This window comes from Lichenostomus cassidix, chromosome 3 (genome assembly GCF_008360975.1).
Source record: "Lichenostomus cassidix isolate B80296 chromosome 3, HeHo_3.0, whole genome shotgun sequence".
In the NCBI taxonomy this organism is placed as follows: Eukaryota; Metazoa; Chordata; class Aves; order Passeriformes; family Meliphagidae; genus Lichenostomus; species Lichenostomus cassidix.
The window spans coordinates 87,106,499-87,127,685 of NC_139483.1; the positions used below are offsets into that span (position 1 = coordinate 87,106,499).

At 36.8% G+C, this 21,187-nt stretch overlaps 1 protein-coding gene across 13 annotated transcripts in view; it reads left to right on the top strand.

Annotated features, from left to right (window-relative positions):
• The window catches only part of KHDRBS2 (KH RNA binding domain containing, signal transduction associated 2), a 343,662-nt gene that overhangs the window by 104,659 nt on the left and 217,816 nt on the right, over positions 1–21,187 (top strand). For all 13 annotated transcript variants that reach the window (XM_085056591.1, XM_085056581.1, XM_085056578.1 and 10 more), the window contains one exon: positions 3,815–3,931. In XM_085056591.1, the coding sequence (XP_084912717.1) occupies positions 3,815–3,931 (117 nt within the window). The remainder of the gene's footprint in view (positions 1–3,814; positions 3,932–21,187) is intronic.

The following is a 21,187-nucleotide window of genomic DNA, read 5'->3' on the forward strand; positions in this document are numbered from 1 at the left end:
ACTGCTATCTGTGTATAAAACAGAAACAGCCACTGACTTTTTTTTTGGAATGTTAAGCATATTCCTTGTTTCTGGTTGTAAAACCCTATTAAATTAGATTTTATAAAGTAAGAAGTGTTACAGTTCTAGTAGAAATGTATTCGGGCTGTATCAAACAGGGAAGCAAATATTCTCCTAAATGTAAATATGAATTTTCTACCAGTCATTGTAGTGAGTTTGATGCTTGAATGTTAAGGCTGTAAATTATACTTAGATTTGTTACACCTGTGGTGTGCTGTCATGAGGTAGTTTGAACAAGAACTTTGATGAAAACTGAGAAACCAGAGTTTTGGTTTTGGGCACATTACTGTCTGATTGCTTGTGTGGGGTGAAGTGTGAAAGTAATCAGGATGCAGATAAATCTGGTGAAACTGTGTATATATATTGGTTGGGGAAGACGTTGGAGATACTGGCTGTAGATAAAGGAAAGATCTATCGAGCTGTATTCTCTGTCAGGTTTTATTTTGCACAGGAGGAGGTTTATTGCACAGCTGTTGGTACATGAAGCATCATGTGCATTTGATTATAAGTAGAGCATCCTCTGCTTTCACCTGATCATTGTCCCCTGAAGACATGCATCATCTCCCCCCGACAATGATAAAAAAGTCTAAGAAAATAATATACAAAATCTCTGCCATAAACCAGGAAGGGTTTCTGCAAGCAAACAGAAAGCCTAGCTCATGTTCATAAACATGATTGAAAAGTTAAGCTGCCTGTAAAAACTTCTAGTAACACAACAATATTTTTCAAGTGGAAATCTGTTTGCTCCCCAGCAATGAAAGCTTTCTGTTAATACTGTCTTTTCTATATGTCAGCATTTCTCAGCTATCCACTCCTAATATGACTAGATATTATCCCAGAGACTTAGAGCTACTATTATTTGGAAAAAAATTGTACACGTGGCAGAATTGGATTGAATCTGAGATTGCAGAATAAGATCTGCAGTAACAGCTGCTGTACCAGGAATGTTTGTGGGCAAGGCTCAGCACTATATGCAGTCCAGTTGCCTGAGTTTCCACATTTTCCTTCGCTGTCTCTATGCTTGGGTTGCATGTGCAGCCAGCGTGTGGCTGCGACTGCAGCCTAAGCCCTCCAGTATCAAAATCGGTTCTGCTCAGGTCCTTTCCCAGCATATCTTAATTTAAAAAAAAAAGAGAAATGAAGTTGTGTTTCAAATTCCTTGAAATTTATGCTGTTCACTGAAACTTTCTTATATGCTGTTTTTACCTATATGAGAGCATAAAAGATGTAATATTTCACAAGTTACTGATTCAAAGTTACTCTACCAGTAGTTTCAGACCTTGGGGAGTTTTGGGATTATAGATGGTGCTGAGGATATCTGGTGGCCCCAGACTGATGCTGGGAAGACTGAGCACAACAGTGGAATGCCTGATATAGTGCCCTGGCTTTTCTGCAACTTTAGACAAAACCAAACTAAGACCAATTCACTTTTTCAGTTGTAAATAACTGCTTCCTTCCTGATATGTGTTTTGTAGATAGTGGATGAGATGTGAGTGTCTGTCTGCTACAAAATCAATAGAATTAAAATCCCCAGCCACCTATTTCCTGTGAAGTGATTAAAATCCACTTAGTACATAACATGGTCTATGCTGGCCATACTGCTCCTTTGCAGCAATATGTCAAGGTAATGATTAGACAGTTTATGAAGTGCTTAAATATAAATGGTCAACATAAATCTTCACAGAGTGTATTTTAATAGTTTTATTCCATTCAGAGAACAAATGTAGTCGAGCTTTGATTGGTCTTCTCATAGTTTCCTCCAAAGTTACATAATGTTCTAGTTCTTTCAACTTTCAAGGGATAGCTACTCGTAATACTAAGAAACACTGAAAGGATGCAGCAGGCCATGGTTATTGTCTGATTGGTGATGCCTAAGTGTCACAAAAGATCTGGGAGTGTAACTTGTGACACCTTCCCTTCTGCATATAAGGGGGTCCTTGCAGAGGAGCAAAAGCTCTACTGTTTGCTCAGCCATCTCTAATATACCTTTATATACACGGAATGGGTAATTTTGGAGAACTTATTTCTCTCACTAGATTAGGTCCACAATCTAGAATTAAAGTTCAGTTCTTGCCATTTCTTCCTCACTGTTTCATTTATTTTCATACAAAATTGAATAATCTATTTGAAGCCAACAACTTCTTCTAAGCCAAGTTTTCTGTGGAAGAAGCAGAGCAACAGTTTGAAGACATAGGATTGATGATACCTTCATTAGGACATGGTCTCTAAATCCTGCTCCATTTGGAAAAGTTGATAACTTTTATTAAATCAACAGATAGAGTTGGAAAAAAAGTACAAACACACAAGCTTGGAAAATCTGGTTTTGGAGCTTCAAAACATGCTGTTTTTTCCTGCAAATGTTACCTCTTGCTACTTCCCACACAGACTCATTATCTTGAAGAAATCAATTATTTTCGTTTAGGTGGAAGTAGATTTTACCTTACATATTTATTTTTCCTGTGATTACATACTATTTTCTGAGATAGTTTAAACAGTTTTTGAAGGAAGTTACAAATTATTTTTGATTAAGACACTAGACTAAAAGCCAGCTTGGGGTTTGGAGCATCTGGCATGATTCAGAGTTTGTGTGTTACTAACATGGCTGATGCATTTCTGTGGTTATATTCTTTCTGGCTAAAGTGAAAACAAAAATATTTCCCCATTTTTTCCAGTTTTAAAATAGAAGGTAGTGCAAAAGTATATTAGAACATCTTTAGAGACATTTGTGTGTATTTTTGACAGCAACATATTCTTGCATTATATTTCGTATTGTCATGTTCTTTCTGAAATAAAACCAAGGCAGTGCTGATACAATGACTCCCCTTTTTCTTCGGCTAAGCTCATTCTTTGTTGGAAGCCGGACCAGAATACTGTCTGTTCAGACCTGAACATAATTCAGAAACATCTCAAACAATGCTGATGATTTCCAGTTAGCTTTTGAAGACCACACACCATAACGTTTTTAAAAGATATAGGAAATAATAAAAAAAAAAATGAAGAGACTGTTGGTTACAGAATAAATAAATTGCTTAATAGATTCCCCCCTTTTTCTAGTTTGTGTCAACATGATATTCAAACCTCATTTATTTATTATTCTGTCTGATTCTCCTGTAGACATCTCTCCATACAGAAAAAACTGTACAACATGAAGTGTGCAGTGTTTAGGAATATTAGCAGTGGGGCAGACAAAGCCCAATGTTCCAAAAAATCCATTTAAAAAATGCCCTTGAATATCTACCATGATCTATTGTTTGTGATTTGTTCTGGTGCTGGCAAAGCAGGTATTTGAAGCCGATACACAAAACAGCACTTATTTTCAAGTCGGTGTGCAAAGCATCAATTCCTAAAAATCCATGTAAACCTCTAGCTTTGTAGGATATATGACTTGCCAATGGAGCTGGCTAACTTGGGGAAGAACTTAGGCATTCTCTGGGTTTCACCAGTACCATCTCTTGAGCAAATATCTTGTTTAGCAATTTGCTAAACCTAAGCGGCCACTGGCCTGTTAGTCCTAGAGAGATGCCTCTTGGGGTTCAAATAAACCATGAGTGCTTTTAATGTTTTTCACACTAGATGAGAGAATATCTTTGTTCTCCAGTCTTGTATCCCTGTGAATTAGGCTCAAAGCTAAGTAGGAGTATTTATTTTAATGGAAAGTAACATTTTCTTGTTTAATCATCGTGTTTATAAAGATATATTAAGTTTTTGGAAAAGTACATATTGTTCTAAAAGAGTTCTCTTATTTTCATTCCAGTTCAATTTTGTTGGGAAATTGCTTGGACCAAGAGGAAACTCTTTAAAGAGGTTACAAGAAGAAACGGGTGCAAAAATGTCCATCCTGGGAAAAGGATCCATGAGGGATAAAGCTAAGGTACTGTGTCTGGATTCTGGTTGCAATTAGTGTTGAAACATATGTTGTTTTAGGTGTTACACTTAGATTGCCTGTCTGCTTATTAATGACTCAGTTAAAAGCCCCGTAATAGACTCCGAGTCCAAGGCTAGTTTGTTTTTTTTCAAGTTACATCAATTGCATAAATATAATTTTTTTCTTCCTTTGCTAACCTAGATTAGACCTCCACAGTTACTATATTACCACTGTTGTTTAAATAACTCACCTAAAAGAGAAACCAGTTGAAAGTTCATTTGTTTTGAGAGAAGCCTGTTTCTCCTGAGAAAGTATAGCTTGTGTATATTACTGCTGTAATATTGGTGTACATAAACGAGTTTTCTCTCTTGTTTTCTGTTTCTTTAGAGACGGTTTTTTTTCTTAAATATTGATTATTTATTCAGGGTATAGTTCTAAAATAATATAATGAAGTGGACATTTTGCTTAAATGTCTGTAAAATACACTATAAATAAAAGGAAAAAAAAGTGTTTGGAATCACAGCCTGGTCAATGCCCTGAAGTCATTATTTGCTGGTAAGTGTTACTCCTCCTCAGCCAGTTTCCCCCCCAGTTTATATTCTGATCATGATGTTCTGTGGTATGGAATATCCCTTCAGCCAGTTTGGGTCAGCTGTCCTCCCTCCTGGCTTCTTGTGCAGCTTCTCACTGGCAGAGCATGAGACACTCAAAAGTCCTTGGCTTCAGATAAGCACTACTTAGCAACAACCCAAACATTAGCATGTTATCAATATTATTCTCATCTTAAACTCCAAACACAGCAGGGTCCTATTTGCTAGGAAGGAAATTAATCCTGTCCCAGCCAAAACGGGGACACTAAGGAAGCTTCATGCATATTTGACCCAAAGAACGAGTACTGATTGCATTGTGATGTCTTCTTTTAGAGTCTGTTGAACAGCAGTATTATGGTCAACACAAAAACAATGACTAATTTTGCTTTATTTTAACTGTGTGTAGCCTTTAGTAATGTTGTGCATTATTCTGCTTTCCCTTCTGTCACCTCTGTCATTAATCACAGTAGCTAAAATAATGAAAGCAATAATATGCCAAAATAAAGGAATGTTTTGGTTGGCGTTATTTGGTCTTAGTAATATGTATCAGCAGTCACATAGATGTTATGAGGGCTGCAATTGCAATATTGAAAATTGCCCCACAAACCAGACAGATTAGGCACACAGATTGTATTTAATTTTTCAGAGCTTTATTTATGACATAAATGTCATAAATGTCACACGTTTAGTGACACTTCAGTTATGATTGTACAGATCATAAATGTTGAATACACTACTGATTTTATGTCCAGATATTTACAGGTAAGATATTATAATTACTTCTATATAACTTCTGGAATCATTAAAAAATATTTCCTTGGATGAGAGAATGTATGTGCTGCTAAGTAGCAGTAATTTGCATCAGTAGTTCATCTGCCCACTCACTCCATTCTCAGCCACCCACTCAGATTATTGTGGCTGAGAACATCAGTTGCACAGACAGGGGAGTGTAAAGATGTTTAAACACATAAATAGGCAGACTAAGTCTTTGGATTCTGAGATTGGTCACTCTTCTGATAATATGATGTGATTTTCATCTGATCATGATGAACAGTGTCAGCATGACAGTTACTACATTCACTCATGAGTATGTCAGCAAAATTCAGGGTATTTTCTTTTCCTCTTTATAGGGTGTTTAGTCCTTAAGAATAATCTGAAACTAAGTATGAACTTCATGGAAACTCATTCATATAAGACTGGTGTAAAAAATGAAGTTCTAGGGTAAACTGGCATTAAATGTAGCAGTCATGAAAGCAACTTCTGTAGAGAAGGGCTCTTAAGTGATTTATCTTAATCCAATGTAGACATTACCGACTCAAAAGAAAACAAAATCCCTGTGCAATTACAGTGAGAGATAGAAATTATCTGATCTGTGTACATCACTGTTACCAGTTCCAAGCAAAAGAGTGTGAGAATGATCTTGGGATAGCTAATAGTTACAATTAGCATTTCAGGAAGGCTGTTCTAGGTTGAGATACTGGTAAAATGTAAAGCAAATACGTTTGACTGTGAGCATAAAGAATGGTGTGAATTGCTACATTGCTAAGGAAAATACAACTTGCTCTGGTTAAAATGGTTTTCTTGTCATAAAATGAGTGCACTAGTATCATTTATGCAGTACTTTTTTACTGATTTAAATACAAATTACCAAAGTCTGGAGGCTTTTGGTGGATTTTTGGTACCATAAAAGAAATTAGCTTATGTATGTTGGCTGATAGATCTTTGTTTTGCAGGAGTATTCAAGAAAAATCTATGTATTTTCTCTCTAGCAACTCGAATTTCCTTAAAGCTGTCTATATTATGCCATGAATGATAGTAGTCCCTAGACAGACTGCAGATATGTGTGCTTTTACCGTCTAGTCTGGTGCAGCTGGATGGTGAGTTGCATCAGAGCAGCAGAGACAGAATGCTCTGCTGGAAAGTGCTAAATACATTTATGCCCTAGATCCCTAGACACTTTAGTGTTCAAGAAGAACTGATCCACTGACTTGAGGTTTTTTAGTGCCAAAAGGACAATAAGGAAGGTCTTGGCTCAACAGTGAACCAATCTGGCCACAGTCAGTAATTTTGGTCATGTGGAGGGGCAATTTCCATATCTGGGAAGCAGATTATTTCAAGGGACGTCTGTCTGCTCTTCAGATTTTCCTTATCTTTTTTAAAGAAACCTGTGGGTAGATTTTAGAGACTAAAGAATTCAGGCTGTTTCCTTCCAGAGCCACAGGGAACACTTGTTAAGGGTGACTTGAGATGTCTGAGTATCTGCTGTGCCTATAGTGTGGGAATAGGAGAGATTAATTGGAAAGGGAGTGCAATTTACTTAAAATGTTTATTATTAATAGCTCCAATTGTGCACAAAATACTATAGAGCTAATATATGTCACAGAAAGTTGCGTTGGAAGTTATTGAAGAGATGCCCAAGTATAACTCCATCAGTTTTGCAGGATGTGATCTGGGATATAAGGGAAACTTGCAATTCTTCCAGAGCAGTGTGGCTAATGTGAGTACTTAAATTTCTGTGCTTAAGCTAATGCCACTGGCTCAAGAGAATTTTAGTGTTCCATAATAAAAAAAAAGATGCTACAGTATTCTGACAGGAAAAAGAAGCACTGTCATGAAATGTGGAAGTCTGTCCACTAAATATAGCAGATGATGATGCTGGCCTTTAGATACTCTTGATTTGGCTTCTAAAACTGTAGCTAAAAATTGAACTCTTTATTAGCTGTGTTTTTAAATCATAGAGAAGGTATTGTTCCACATTGAGCATAGCCATGACCACTGAGAATTGTACCTGAGAGTATAACCATTTTCCAGTGAGATTTCAGAACAATTGTCTTGTTGGCTTATATGCTTTCGCCAGAGGTTGCCATCCCTGTGGCAATACAGCATTATAGATATGCAAATACACTTTTCAGAACAGGTAGTGGTGAGATTAAACACAGTCATGTTGATTTGCTTAGCTTTTGGTTCTTTTCCATTTATTTTTCTTCTTTTTGCAGGTATGGGAAGTGATTGTAAAGTTAAACAATCAAACTGAAGTGACAGGAGAAATCTCATCATAAGTGGAGTCAATTGATTGCTTTCATACATAGATGCAGATTTTCTTCTTTTGAACCATGCAATGAATGCTTTTCATTGTGCTATTAAAAAAAAGAAAGTATACAGTGAGCTGGAATAGCTTTTTCTTACATGAACTATAGCAGTAAGATGATGGATTCTCTTTTAAAGAATCAGAAAAGTATGTAGCAATATTTCTTAACCACTTCTACTTTAGCTAGTTCTTTGCCAGTTTCATAGAAGAGTCTTGGGACTTGCACCATTTCTCCATATTCCCAACTTTTAGATTATTTATGTTAGTGGTACTTTTTAAATTCACATAAATAATACACCAATGAGCATTAAATATGCACTAGATAGTGCATGTAACTTGGCGTATTTTGAACCCCATTTTACATACATAGAGAATGATACCAAAATTAATGTATGTCCTGCTAGCAAGGTTATACATTAGGTTTAAAAAAGCAAAATTAATTTTACAGTAGCGCATGTGCTGTCAGACACACATGAAAGAAAACCTAAGTAACAGTGTTTGCATTAAATGTTCTGAATACTGACCTATAATTGCCATCCCAATTTTAAACCTTTTTACTTAGAGAAATCCTGTCAGCACCATTTCCTGTTTTGCACACTTTCTGTTTATTATACATTTCTCTCATTGCTTAAACTTCCACTTACTTATGTCTTTCATTCTGGCTATTGAAATGATGCTATTATTAAAGATTCATGTTGCCTTCGTATAAAAATGGAAAATTAGAGAACAACCTTGCACTGCAGCTTTTTTTAATCACATAAACTACTTGTCTGTGACTCAGTGTTTTATCAGCTACTGAGCACTTTTAACTGCCTGCTTCAAGTTTTAGTTTTTGTTAAAACTAGTTATTAAGGAAATAGGATGTAATTGCAGTTGAACTATCTGCCTTTCATTAATCTCTGGGTTAAGTGCTTTCCAAAGAAGGCTCACTCTCACTGGACAGCAGCTTTTCCTGTTAAACAGAATTTGTTGCATTGCATTTTTTTATAAAAAACACCAAATGTTAAGAACTTGTTTGCAACTAAAAAGATGTGAAATCAGCACACAGAGTAACTACTGAGTTGCGAATATTAGCATGTTGGCTTGAGGGTGTTTTTTTAACAGCTGTGTTATGTGAGTACCTTAAAAAAGATTTTACAAATCTGGGATAGTTGCAGTGCACAGTGGTCTGTTTGTTCCCTGCAAATACGAATTGTCATGAGGTCAGTCCTGCAACCTTTGAATAAGTGCTTAAATATCTTACAGGATTAAGTTCATACGTAATGTAAATGTTGCCCAATAGCTTTTTTGTTTGAAGCACAACATGTTTTTTCATTAGGTCATGTCTACCATAGGTGGAGAGTCCTAATAGTAGAAAGTTAATTCTCTGATAGGATTCTCTTGACTTCATTGTTTTTTCAAGAAAAGTACAAATTAATGCTCAGAAAACCCAAAAGGGAGGAAAAAAGTTGCAGGTTTTGTTTACAGGATGTTGGAATCCAAATATTGCATTATATTCTTTCCCAGTGCTGTTTCTTTACTGAAACATGAGATGAAAGGTGTTGTCTTTAGTGTCCAGAGTTTTAAAAACTTTTGAGTGTCACTACCTGTTAAAATGATTAAGGTCACACAGTATGGGTACCTATGCAATATTTTTTTCCAAGTGAGAATGGCAGCATTCTCAACAAGCATAAGAAGTTACAAAAGACTTTAGAAAGTTAAAAGAACCCCAAAACAAAATCAACCAAAAATCATCTAATTGTCTGTTTCACCAGGTTTTACACTGGTGCCACTCCACGTGTGGTTACAAGGTTTCTTGCTCTGGCTTCTGGCAATGGTAGTTTAGCTCAGTGTGTTGCCAGGAGTTTCAGTTCTTATGGTTGGAGACAGAAATTTGGGAATTCCTATAAAAACTACATTTTAGTTTTTTAAAATATAACCTTTAGAATTATTTCCAGCCTGCTGGGAATTTTAATTTGGACTTTATGCAAGATCTCTGAAATGTTTATTTCTTAGGTAAGGTATTTCTGTTGCCTTGAAGTACTCCTTTATCATCTTCAGCTGGAAAATCTCTAAGGGAAAGATAATGTGTGGCATTACATTTAGAAAACTAGCTGACAGCCAGGAGCATCAATACATAGTTTTAAACCACTAATTGGTGCTCAACCATTTTGTCTTTTTCTGTTAGGTTTTCCTTTTGTGTATTTAAAAGTTGTAAGGACTTTGTATTTTTATCACCACAGCCATGGTACCTTACAGCTTACAGCCATTTCACCCCACAAACAGGTTTACGACCAAGAGTAGTATTCAGCCCTCAGCTTGCCTTCAAGATATGAGCAGAAGTTTCAACAGCACACTGTTTCTGCTGCAGGAGAGTTTTTTCCCCTTCCTAAATATCTGCTACAGGGCTGTAAGGGCAATAACAAACAACCAGCAACAACAACAACAACAACAACAAAAAAAAAAAAAAAAAAAAAAAAAAAAGAAGCAGGGAAAAGGAAACAAACAAAAAGCAGACCACCCCATCTTTTGAAACTGAAATCTTCAATGATCATTTGCAAAAGTATCTTAACTCTCTAAATCCTGTAATCTGCATTCTCTCAATTTTTCCTTTAAGTGAGCATGTCAAAAGGTGTCAAAGCCTTCCACACTCTAAAGCTAGGTTTTACCTGAAAAAATCATTCTAAATAAAATACTTTCTCCTTATACAGAGAAACATAAATCTGTTGGCAGGCACCGATTAAAAGAAGATAACATCTTTTTATCATTGTTTCCTCCAGTGTTACTTGTGTTCTAGCAACTTTCAGCTGCTCAACCACCCCAGTTTCTTGTAAAATACCTCTGTGTATCACCCCTAGTGAGTTGTAAACTCCTTTTTTCCCCTAGGGGAGGCAATTTGAGGTAGATACAGATCACAACCAATATTTCTTAGAATAGCTTTTATTCTACAAGTTTTTATTCATTCTATTAAGTATTGCTATGCTTTAGGTTTTTTACTAATGGCAGAGAATTGTTCTTACAAGATACTAACTTAGTCGCACATCTGAATTACAGAGAGCAACGTTTGGGAAGACTTTATACTCAGAAAACTGAGCACATTCACTAGCAGATCAATGGTAGGTGTTTGAAAAGTCTGTCAGAGGGTCCTTTATTTTGTCAGAGGCAAATGTGACCCGAAGTCTTCATCTGCATAGAGCAGTCATCTTGCACACAGGCTGAGTTACAGGACTCACGTGGACACAAATGTATGCTAGTTCCAGCACCAGTAATCTCCAGGGCTTACAGTCCTTGGGAAGGTTTCATGCCTCATCTTCACACACTTTTCGTTCCTTTGACTTTTTCCTTTCTTTTTCATGAAACTGTTTTTCCATCTAAACTTACAGGTGCCTATAGCATAAATTCATGAAAAGTCATGTGGATGAGACTTTCATGAAAAATGCTTTTTCCATTGCTTCTCTTAGGTGTCTTACATCCACTCGTTGTCTCCCCCTTCTTATGTTTCACCAGCTTATCAGATCTGTGCAAATCAGCTTGTTTCCAGAAGGTTGTTCTCTTTTCTTTGGAAAACTCCATGTTACCAGAGTGCAATACCTAGAAAAAAAGCATGTCTTCTTTTCTGCTTCTCAGCCACATTCTTTTATCTAAATTTGTATCTTTTGATGTCACAGTAAACTGAGTGCTTTCAGTTGTTAATCCTCCCTCTGGCGCAAAAAGAATATTTTTATTCAGTGAGATACTTTCTAGATGGGGAGTCGTAAACTTCTTAATTTCTTGTCCTATCCCCGCATATTTTGGTTTTTATCCCTCTTGCCTCTCTGCTCTCCATGAGACAATTGTGTTTCCCAAGATTATTTCTAGCACCGCGTTCCTGGCAGACAGGAGCATCTTTTGTTTAATAGTCTTTGCAGGTTCTGTTAGTTATCTGTCTGTCTGGCTTGCTGGCTGAGGTGGAGTCAAGCTCAAAAACATGAGACCATTGAGCCAAAAGAGTTAACTGGCCTAACTGGAATAAATTCTCCCCTTCCTTGACAGGATATTCAAATGCTCCTGTCTGCATAACTAATCCAGGAGATGGCTTGTGCTAGGTAGTCCCATATATATCAGAAAGCTCATCTGTGTTAACAGACATCTCACAGTAACTTTGGGTTTGGAACCTGGCTAGAAAGAGCAACTGCCTCTTTTCCTTTTATTTATGCAGTTTCAAATGATCTCCAACAGAGTAGTCCCTGGCTTTTTCAGTTTGTGCCATAAAATTTTGGAAGGCCATTTGTTTCCCTTTTTCTCAAGTTTGTTTCTTTGCAGTATGGATTTTTCCTTACAAAGGTTGTTTGTTATATTTATGTCAAAGATTTACGATGTATTCTCTGACATCCCTCGCCAAATTTTAGAATGCATTTAAGTACATAGTCCATCTTGCTGCAGAGAAAACAGCCTTTTACCCAATTCCTCTTGGGTTGAGAATGGGTCTCCTTTTTTTTGACTGGCTGGCTTAACCGCTCTGACCTTGCCTAGAGGAGTTAGGCTTAAGGTAAGCTTTTTGAAACTTTGTTATCTGTATGTATATGTGGAGAGAAAGGTGTGTGTGATACATTGCTCCAGTTCGTGGTTGAGCATTGTCTCTCTATGTTAGCCAGTTCCTTCTGTTTTCTTCTATACAGTGACTAGGGATGTCTGTCTCTTAAACATTTTAAATCCCCATGCTATTTAATGTTCAACTCTTCTGCCCCCAAAAGATGCACAGTCACTTCCAAAGTCTCAAGATCAATTTGTAGCCCATTTCCTAAATGTTTCTACAGATTGGTAGGACTTTCATTTTTAAAAGGAGTTGGCATCACTTAAATTTTTTAGGAGGAAAATAGCTGAAGTAACATTACTTTGCTATTATCAACAAATTAGTCAACAGTTCTCCTTTCACTTTGATATAACACCTACTGCCTTCTCGAGTCATACTTGAATAAGCCTCCAGATCATTCCATGCTTTAATGGGGATGATGTATCACCTTTTTTTTTTTTTTCTGCTGAGTTTCATGCAGCATGTAAAGAAAAAGCATCAGTACCAAACCATTCTTTATGCTGGAAAAAGATATGAGCATCAGTCTAGATCCTCAAACCCACCAAATTACTGCTTCCTGCCCATACATGAGGCAGTGTAGCTCTTTGTTTCTGCAACAATGACTTCCATCTTGCTTGAGTCTGTCAAGTTCTAGAAAAATCCTTTCTCTAGAGATGTGGCTTGTGGTTTGTGCTGCCTGTAAGCTCTGACCTGCACTTCAGAAGATCTGAAGATTAGGCACTGGGGCAGTCTGTTGACTTCTCCAGTCAGGTTCCAGTTCTTCTCTGCATCTTCAGCCTGGGCACTGTAGAAATATGTGAACAGGACTTTTTTGTCACAGTAGAGAAGTCATTTTTGTTTCTCAGTAAGCAACCTGTTCCTGCCATCATGGCAGCTGGAAATTTTTTGGTTGCATTTTTGTAAAAATGGTACTTTTGAATTTGTGTCAGCAGACTTTATACAGCATTCTAATATTATAGATAGAGCCCAGTTTACTGCAGCTTATTTTCATGTAATTAGATACTCACATGTACACAGTGTCAGTTTCTGAAAAGGGATGCAGGTTGCACAAGGAAGATGTTCCTCAGTATTGGAGTTTGTTTTCAGTGGTGCAAGATCTGGACTCTCACCAGCATCAAGAATTAACCATCAGGAATTGCTGGGTCACAGGAGCATCATGTTAATCTCCTGACCACTTCTTATCCAGTGTCTCCCTGAGGCAATGGTAGTAAAAAAGACTTCGGTGAAGATTGCTATGGTGGCATTTTACTTGGTAAATATTCCCCAGGAGAGAAAAATCCTAAATTCAGCAAATGAAAAAAACCTTCATGTCAGAGACAAATTTTGGACTATAAATTTTGGGCTGTAAATATTGAAAACAGTCTGCCTCATTGATTCTGTAACTTATTTGCCTGTGATTTCTTGGAAAAAGCTATATATACCAAACAATTTGTGCAAGCTTTTGTGCTTATTAAAAGAAACTGAACTGAATTATCATTCAGTTTTAATGAATTTGTTGGTATCAAATAGAAGATACTTATGTTTCTTTGTACACATGGAATATTGGAACACAAGGTTTTATTTTAAATTTGAAAATTTGAATTGGCAGAAAACCCAAGATTACCATATCTTCCTACCCTAGACCTGTATTAATTACTGATGAAAAATTAATGTTCATAGATTGGTGACGTGCCAAAACAGGTTAAAACAACCAGGAATGTGGGGCACTCATTTAAGTGCTTTAAAGATTTGTAATTTAAATAACATTTGAAAATTGTTGGAATATTCTCCTTTGATGCCTAAGGAGGTCCATAAGATCTCCTCTAACACTCTCAGAGTCCCAGAAATGCATTTCTTGTACTGCTGAAGCCACTGGCAGTTTTGCCAATGACCAGCACAAGGAATAAATCATTCTAGGTATTTAGCTGAGTGAGCAAATGAAATTCAAATGCAATCTCCAAATAGTTCTCTATTAATTTTTAGACTAGCACTCCAGTCTGAAGAGTGAGGTGTTAGTGTGGTTGCAGGGCTTCAACAAGATACATCACTTCAAGTATTTCCTGCTAGCACAATTCATGGAGTGATATCATGATTCCATGTAATTAGTGATGACATTTTCAAAATGGGATAGCCAAGAGGGCAATTTAGCTGCATTAAAAATTTCATATTCTGAAGCTTACAGTTAAGAAAATTGCATTGTCCTCACAGAAGAATCACATCAGAACTCAAGCAGATGTTTTATTACTGATGTAACTCAGTGGTGATATTAAAAGTCTTTATTGCCTCAGTTGTATGTAATGTTAAAGCAGATTTAAATATTTTGTAGTTCTGACAGGACATTTGTAAGACTGACACTGCCGGGTTTAAAAAGATGGGACACATTCTTTTCTTTCTACAAGACTAGGCTGCTTCCAAGGGGCAAAACATTGAGGTAGTGCGGCAGCGCGGTATCACGATTCACAAGCGGCCACCCCACGCCGCAATGTGGAGAGGGCTGCCCGTGGCCAGAACACGCCAGGCAGACACATGGCTGTAGCAGGCAGTGGAGCTGCGGGGGACTCGAGACTCCGTGGAGGTGTGGCGATGGAAGAAATGCGGGATCACTATCCGGAGTTTCCAGGGATTTATTGAGGTTCACAGTCGAGGGTCAGAGGAGGGTGGAGAGGGGCGGAGAGGCAGGGGAGGATTTGGGGTGCTGCAAAGCCAAGATGGTGAACCCTGAGTTCCGCTTTCTCAGCAGATTATCAGGAGAGGGAACAGAGGCGTGGTTACTCAGAAGAACCAACTAGGGGAAGCCAGAGGGAAGGAGCCAGGGAGGAGAAAGAGGTAAACCAATAAGATTACAGCATGGGATGGTACAGGTTTCTGCTAAGGAGAAATCTCCAGAACAGCATAAGCACACTACAACAAGGTAGTGCTTCAGCTTTATACTTTCTGAGTTGAAGGTGATGGAAGACCATGAAACTTTAAAGAAGGCAAGGCAAAGAAGGGGCAAGAGAGGAAAGTAGGGAGGGTAAAGATAGACCTTAGCAGAGAAAAATATGTATTATTTGACGTAGTGAAAGTTGACATGCTTTCTGTTTTGCCAACTTGTAAATGTTCAGTAATTTTTTTACCTGAAAACAGTCTAAATTTTTTGTTTGTGGAATATTGTAAGGTTTTCTAAATATCCTAGCAAAATAAACAAAGCTGTGTACACATGTATTATGCATTAGAAACAAGCTGCCAAGTGACTCAGCTGCAATCTCCCCTCTGTCTGCAGTGGTGCCAGTTTGACACCCAGAAGTCTGAATTTCACATCCAGACCTGCGCCAAGCTCTTCTTGATTTCAGCTTACTGTGATTCATTGGTCAGAGAGCCACTCAGTGTTTGTTGACCGTGTCCTGTTGCTGCCACTGTCCATGGGTGCACTCCTGGGCCTTGTGTCTCCCAAGAGGTTTTGTTGTGTGACCATGCACCCAGCTGGGAGATCCTTTCTGCTGCATGTGGCATTTGCAATCCTCAGCGGCACAGTCAGGGTGAGTCCTGGCACTAATGTCACTGCCCACAGAATAGGCAATTTTTCTGGAGAAAAAAAGCCAAACATGGGAGGAAATAAAGCAGCACATTCATGTGTGAGAGATGGGAAGATCAAAAAAGAGGTATGAGGAAATTATAAGTAAATTAACTCAGCAGCTTACCGGAATTTGGGTCACTGAATATCTTTTCACACAGATGTTTTTTCCTATCTGTACTTTTTCAGAACAGTGAGTTATATTCCAAAGTATTTCATTTATCTACAGGCATAAAGACCAGGTTTGATATTGCTGAGTTTTGTTTTGCGATTATTGTTCTTCCTGTTTTACATGTAGATAAACGCAGAAAGAACTGCTTTGAATTATTTGTAGCAATTACATTAAATCCCAGTTTTCCATGCATAATGTTATCTGTACTCTTGAGGATCATGATAAATACTTTTAATATGCTTTAATGGGCTACTCTTACAAGGAATTTTGCATTGCCACAATAGAGGCAGCATTACAGTAAATTAAATTACAGTGCACACAATTAAATAGAATAATGGAAAAAACAATCAGACTTGGAGCAACAGCTCTTTGGACTCCCTTGGAATTCAATTCCACAAGAAGCATAATAGAAGAAGATGGTGAGTGGAATTTAGATAGCTAAGTTAGATATTATTTTGTTTGTAATATCTCCATCAGGGATTAATGGTCTCTAATTCAGAGACATTGATTAGTCTCTGGATCATTTTTCAGATTGATTACTATTGTAATGTAGCATTCCTTTTTCATTTATCTACCCAACATCAATATAACTTTAGAGATAGAACCTTATCCAGTTGTTATACAATCCACAATAATTTGTGGCTTCTCAATAATAGCTTGAAGGAAATCTGTAGAGATTTAATTTGAGTTTATAGCCATTTATTACAAGAAAAACCACCCCATCTTCCTTTCATCTTCACTGAAAAAAAAATTCTGTGACAGACAATTCTCTGACAAGCTTCTTTCCAAGAATGCTTGAGTGTGTGACACATTTCTGTTTCATCAAACATAGCTAAGGTAAGGCATGAGTGCAGCTCTGACAGTTATGATTTTGAATATGCAGTGAAATCAGAAGGTATGATATTAGTATTGCAAGTGATTTATTGACTTTTTCCTCATATTCTGGTTTCTGTTATTTTGACTGGAGGTGAACATGAATTCAATCCAATATGGAGCTAGCATTTGGAGTCTGCAAGACTATAAAGTTTTCCTTTAGTTCCCACCACTGTGTGGCTCTGGCTTTATTTCCCAGATTCTTACTTTCCCCACAGTAAAGAATAACAGCTCTTGTCCATGTAATTTAGAGGTGTTTACAGAGAATTAATTTTTTGATAATTATAAATATTTTTTAAAATGTGTCATGTAACTGCACTAAATTAAAAGTTTCCTGAGTTCATATGTGGGAGCTCTAATCTCTACAGAATATATCTCATACCTAAGGACATCTGTGAATGTACTCAAGGCTTTCAGGCTCTTTTACCTATTTTTTTTGCTGATTCAATATTCTATCTATATATGTACTCAGATATTCCATTGGTTTGAATAGGATCAAGTCCATTTATAATCCAAAATAGAATGAATTTTTACTTTTTGCAAAATTTGTTGAGGAGATTTGTGGCTAGCACAGGTCTTTTCCATGAGAAATCCTTTTGTGTTTTATAAATAAAGATAAGGTTTGGATGTTATTAAAAACAGTGTCCCAAGACTTGGATGGTGCAGACCTGGCCAATCAGGCCTAGGGGGAGGTTTCTGACTGACCAATCTGGGTGACTTTCGAAAACTCTATATATATGATGAAATCAAAACAATAAAGGCCTTTTCCTTCTTGCCACTGAGAACTGGCTTCCTTACTCTGCTAGCTGCTCAACAACGACAGAGATTGGAGGGGTAGCAGTTAGTGATTAAAATAAACACAAAGCCTTACCCTAATCCCTGCCTCCTGTTGTCTTCTGCCTTTCACACTCTCTGAGAAATTTCTTTGAAACCAAGTCTTTAGAAGTAACCCTGGCACTTACTGGACCCTGATCTCATAAACTGTCTTTAGAAGACATAGGAATACAGCTGGGATTTTTTTTAGTTTATGGATGTGCAAATGCTTTGTTGAATTTTGGCTCTACAGGCAAGTCTTCCCTTCTTGTGCCTACAAACCCTGCTGTGAAAGTCAATGACTGCAAGTTGTGTGTTTGTTCTTCAGTGGTCCAACAGAGGAATGATTTAGGGGGTATCAATAAACTCTAAAGAATTCACTGAAGAGTCATTTTTATGAAGTGAGGTGAAAAAATAAATGAAAAATTCTGGTTTTTTTGTCCAGCTACAGGTCCTGCTTCATCTCCTCTTATATTAAAAAAGTCTGTTACCAAATGTTTTTTATCTGGCATGAGAGAGAAGGAAAAAGGATGTTTCCTTTGTATTATGTTGTTAATCCTTCTCCAGAGGTCTGTTTATAGAATAAGGAGATAGAGGGAATGTCCAGCAAGTCTTACTTCCTTAATTAAAAATATAATTGAACATCCATATAACTCTCAACTCTAGGGTAACACTGGTTATATTGAGTCTCCAGCTGTTAAGAGATTTGATCCACAGGTACACATGTAGGTCCAAAAGTAATGTTCTGCATTTCTTTAGATGGATGTAGCAAATGTGTACTCTTGAATCGTTTGACAATAAATTATTAATTCTATTTTACCATTTCAAGGCCAAACCCTGGGTGTCAACTGTTGCAAACAGAATTAATATTTTAGTTTGCTCTTTTGAAGATGTAGTTGCAATTACTAAAATATGCTCTACAGAAATGAATCTCTTGCAATCGTCACCCAGTTAAATATAGGAAGCTTTTTCTTCAAGTACTTTTAAGTAGAAGGCTCAATCATGGTGCTGAAAAGTGTGTGATAAAAAAATGATGTGATATTAAACCTTGAATTAAAATATTTATTTTTGCCCCCTTCATGATCCAGACCCTGGATAATTTGTATTGAGGACCTAATTTTGGCCTTCCAGTAGCTGATGGGAGCCTACAACAAAGATGGGGAAGAGACTGTTTACCTACAAGAGCTCGTAGTGACTTGGGACAAGGGGTGATGGCTTCAAACTGAAAGAGGGCAGGTTTGGATTAGATATTAGGAAGAAATTCTTTCCTGTGAAGATGGTGAGACAGGAACAGGTTGTCCAGGGAAGTTGTGCATGCCCTGTCTCTGGAAGAGTTCAAGGCCCAACTGGATGGGGCTCTGAGCAGCCTGGTCTAGTGGAAGGTGTCCCTGGCCATGAAGTTGGTTGGAACTAGGTGATCTGTAAGGTCCCTTCCAACCCAAACCATTCTGTGATTCCATGACTATGATGTGAGTGTCCATGTTTTACAATTCCTGTATTTGAAATTGCTATCTTTGGTTTTGTTGGTTTTTGCCACCTCCTCACCCATCTTAATCCACCAGCAGAGTGACATACTGAATCTGCAGATTTGCTTTCTCCTTTCATGATGCAGACAGCTATCACTGCTTCTTATTCTAAAGTTTGTAGGGGAAACATTACTGTTATATATTCTGCATAAAAATTTTAAAAATTTAGTGTTTGAACTTATAAAATGTGGAGTTTTTCAATGAGGTTCACTTACAGTAACTGGTATTTTTTTTCTTTAGGGTTACCATTTATTACTTTTCTGCTCAGTGTACAAGATATGCAGTGTGCAGTACTATTTACAGGTACATTATCAGATACAATAATTTTATTGCAAGTTCATGATTAAATGAAAATGGTTACATTAATTTCATTGACATATATCAGTACTATGGATTGCTAGAATAGTTTATAAATAAGGTTCTAAAAGTGCTTCAAGTACAGCAAAAAAGATGTTATTCATCATTAGGACTATGCAGAATTTTGGCCTAATACATGTGCAGAATACATTTCAAATGTATACTCACAATCTGTTAATGAAGAGAATAGTTTATAATTAAAAATAGATGAAAGGATTTTATGAGTGTAGCACAAGAATGCCACAAAAAACCCTGCTATAGGAACTTAAATTACTTTTATCCCATGGGCATCAGTGAGAAAGAGCTTATGGTAGATCATAGACCATGTTATTTTTTATATGGACTTTTGTTTCCAAATGGGGCTTCTCCATGTCACAACAATAAATTTTGCTCATATTATATTGCAATAAGGGCAAATTTTTACATTTTGTTTTATACTATTTACAGAATGTAGTACAGCACTGAAATCCAAGAGTTGTCATACTACAATGAATTATTAATTCATCTAGTGTAATTTCCTGACTCTGGAAATAGTATTCAGTGGTTTATAAAATTGAGAGGAGAAAGAGGAGCAAATAATGTTCTTGGATAATTGAAAAAGCTACTGTGATTGAGGAGAGAATTTGTTTCTCTCACACATAAGTTATCACTGTATACCATGAAATAGGGTATCAAATAACTCTTTATAATACATTAGCTAGCACAGAAGAATATGTTACGTGTCTCCATTCAACATGCCTAATTAAATTTTGCTAAGCTATTTGTGCAAAGATTTCTTGTTGCATTATATGAAGAAATGTCATTAGAAAGAAAAAAGAAATGAAAAAAGCACAACTCCTTTGTGTCTTTGGAATATTTTTTATATGGGCTGAAATTTTGGGAGGAGTATTGCAGGCAAATATTAGAAGAGATTCCTGATACCAAAAAGGAAATCCAATAATCTTTTTAGATAAGAATTGCAACAAAGCTCTAACAGGTGATACCAGTCTAATGGGCTTTCTTATGATGAGTTTGATTTATTTCTTTCATTTTCTGTGAGTTAAAGAAAGGGGTTTATAGACTTAAAGGAAGCATCATTGCATTAAGACTCAAGTATTATGGGGCATGAAAAACAGAGACTTCTTCTATACACTGTGACATATTTATGATAGTTTGTTCCTTTATTTCTGCAAAGGATTTGTGATTTATCCTCTCATTTTAATTTAAAATATAGAAAAGTCATTCTTCATATGTTGAATTGGCCACAGTTGAGTGTCTTTAAGAAGATGTATGTGCTTCTGGACTGATATTGAATGTATCTGAGTGATTGGAAATGTTAGAAATTATTCTGCCAGCGTTTGACACCTCAGGGGATAAAAACAAAAATGCTGAGACTAGATATAAAGTGATAATTCAGTATTGTTTATTCTTTTATACTTTCTTTAGATGCCTTTGGTGTCTGGATTGCTGTAGTCATCAGTTGGAACTTTGAACTGCTTGTAGTTATTTACATGTGTTTAGGTTTCAGTAGTCTTTTTTTGTTTGGTTGGTTGGTTGTTAGAATTTTATTTCTGTCTTGTTTATTACTTTATTCTCAGTTCAGGAATGTTGTGTTATTTAATCTGGACAATGTCTGACCCTTTAGATAGTTGTTCTTTCTGTACCTGCACAGTCCCTGGTGTGGGCCTGGCATGGATATGCTAAATTCTGCAAACACGCATTTCTCCAAAGTTTGAATAAGCTCAGACATAAAAGCAGGGGAAACTTCACTTTTTTCATG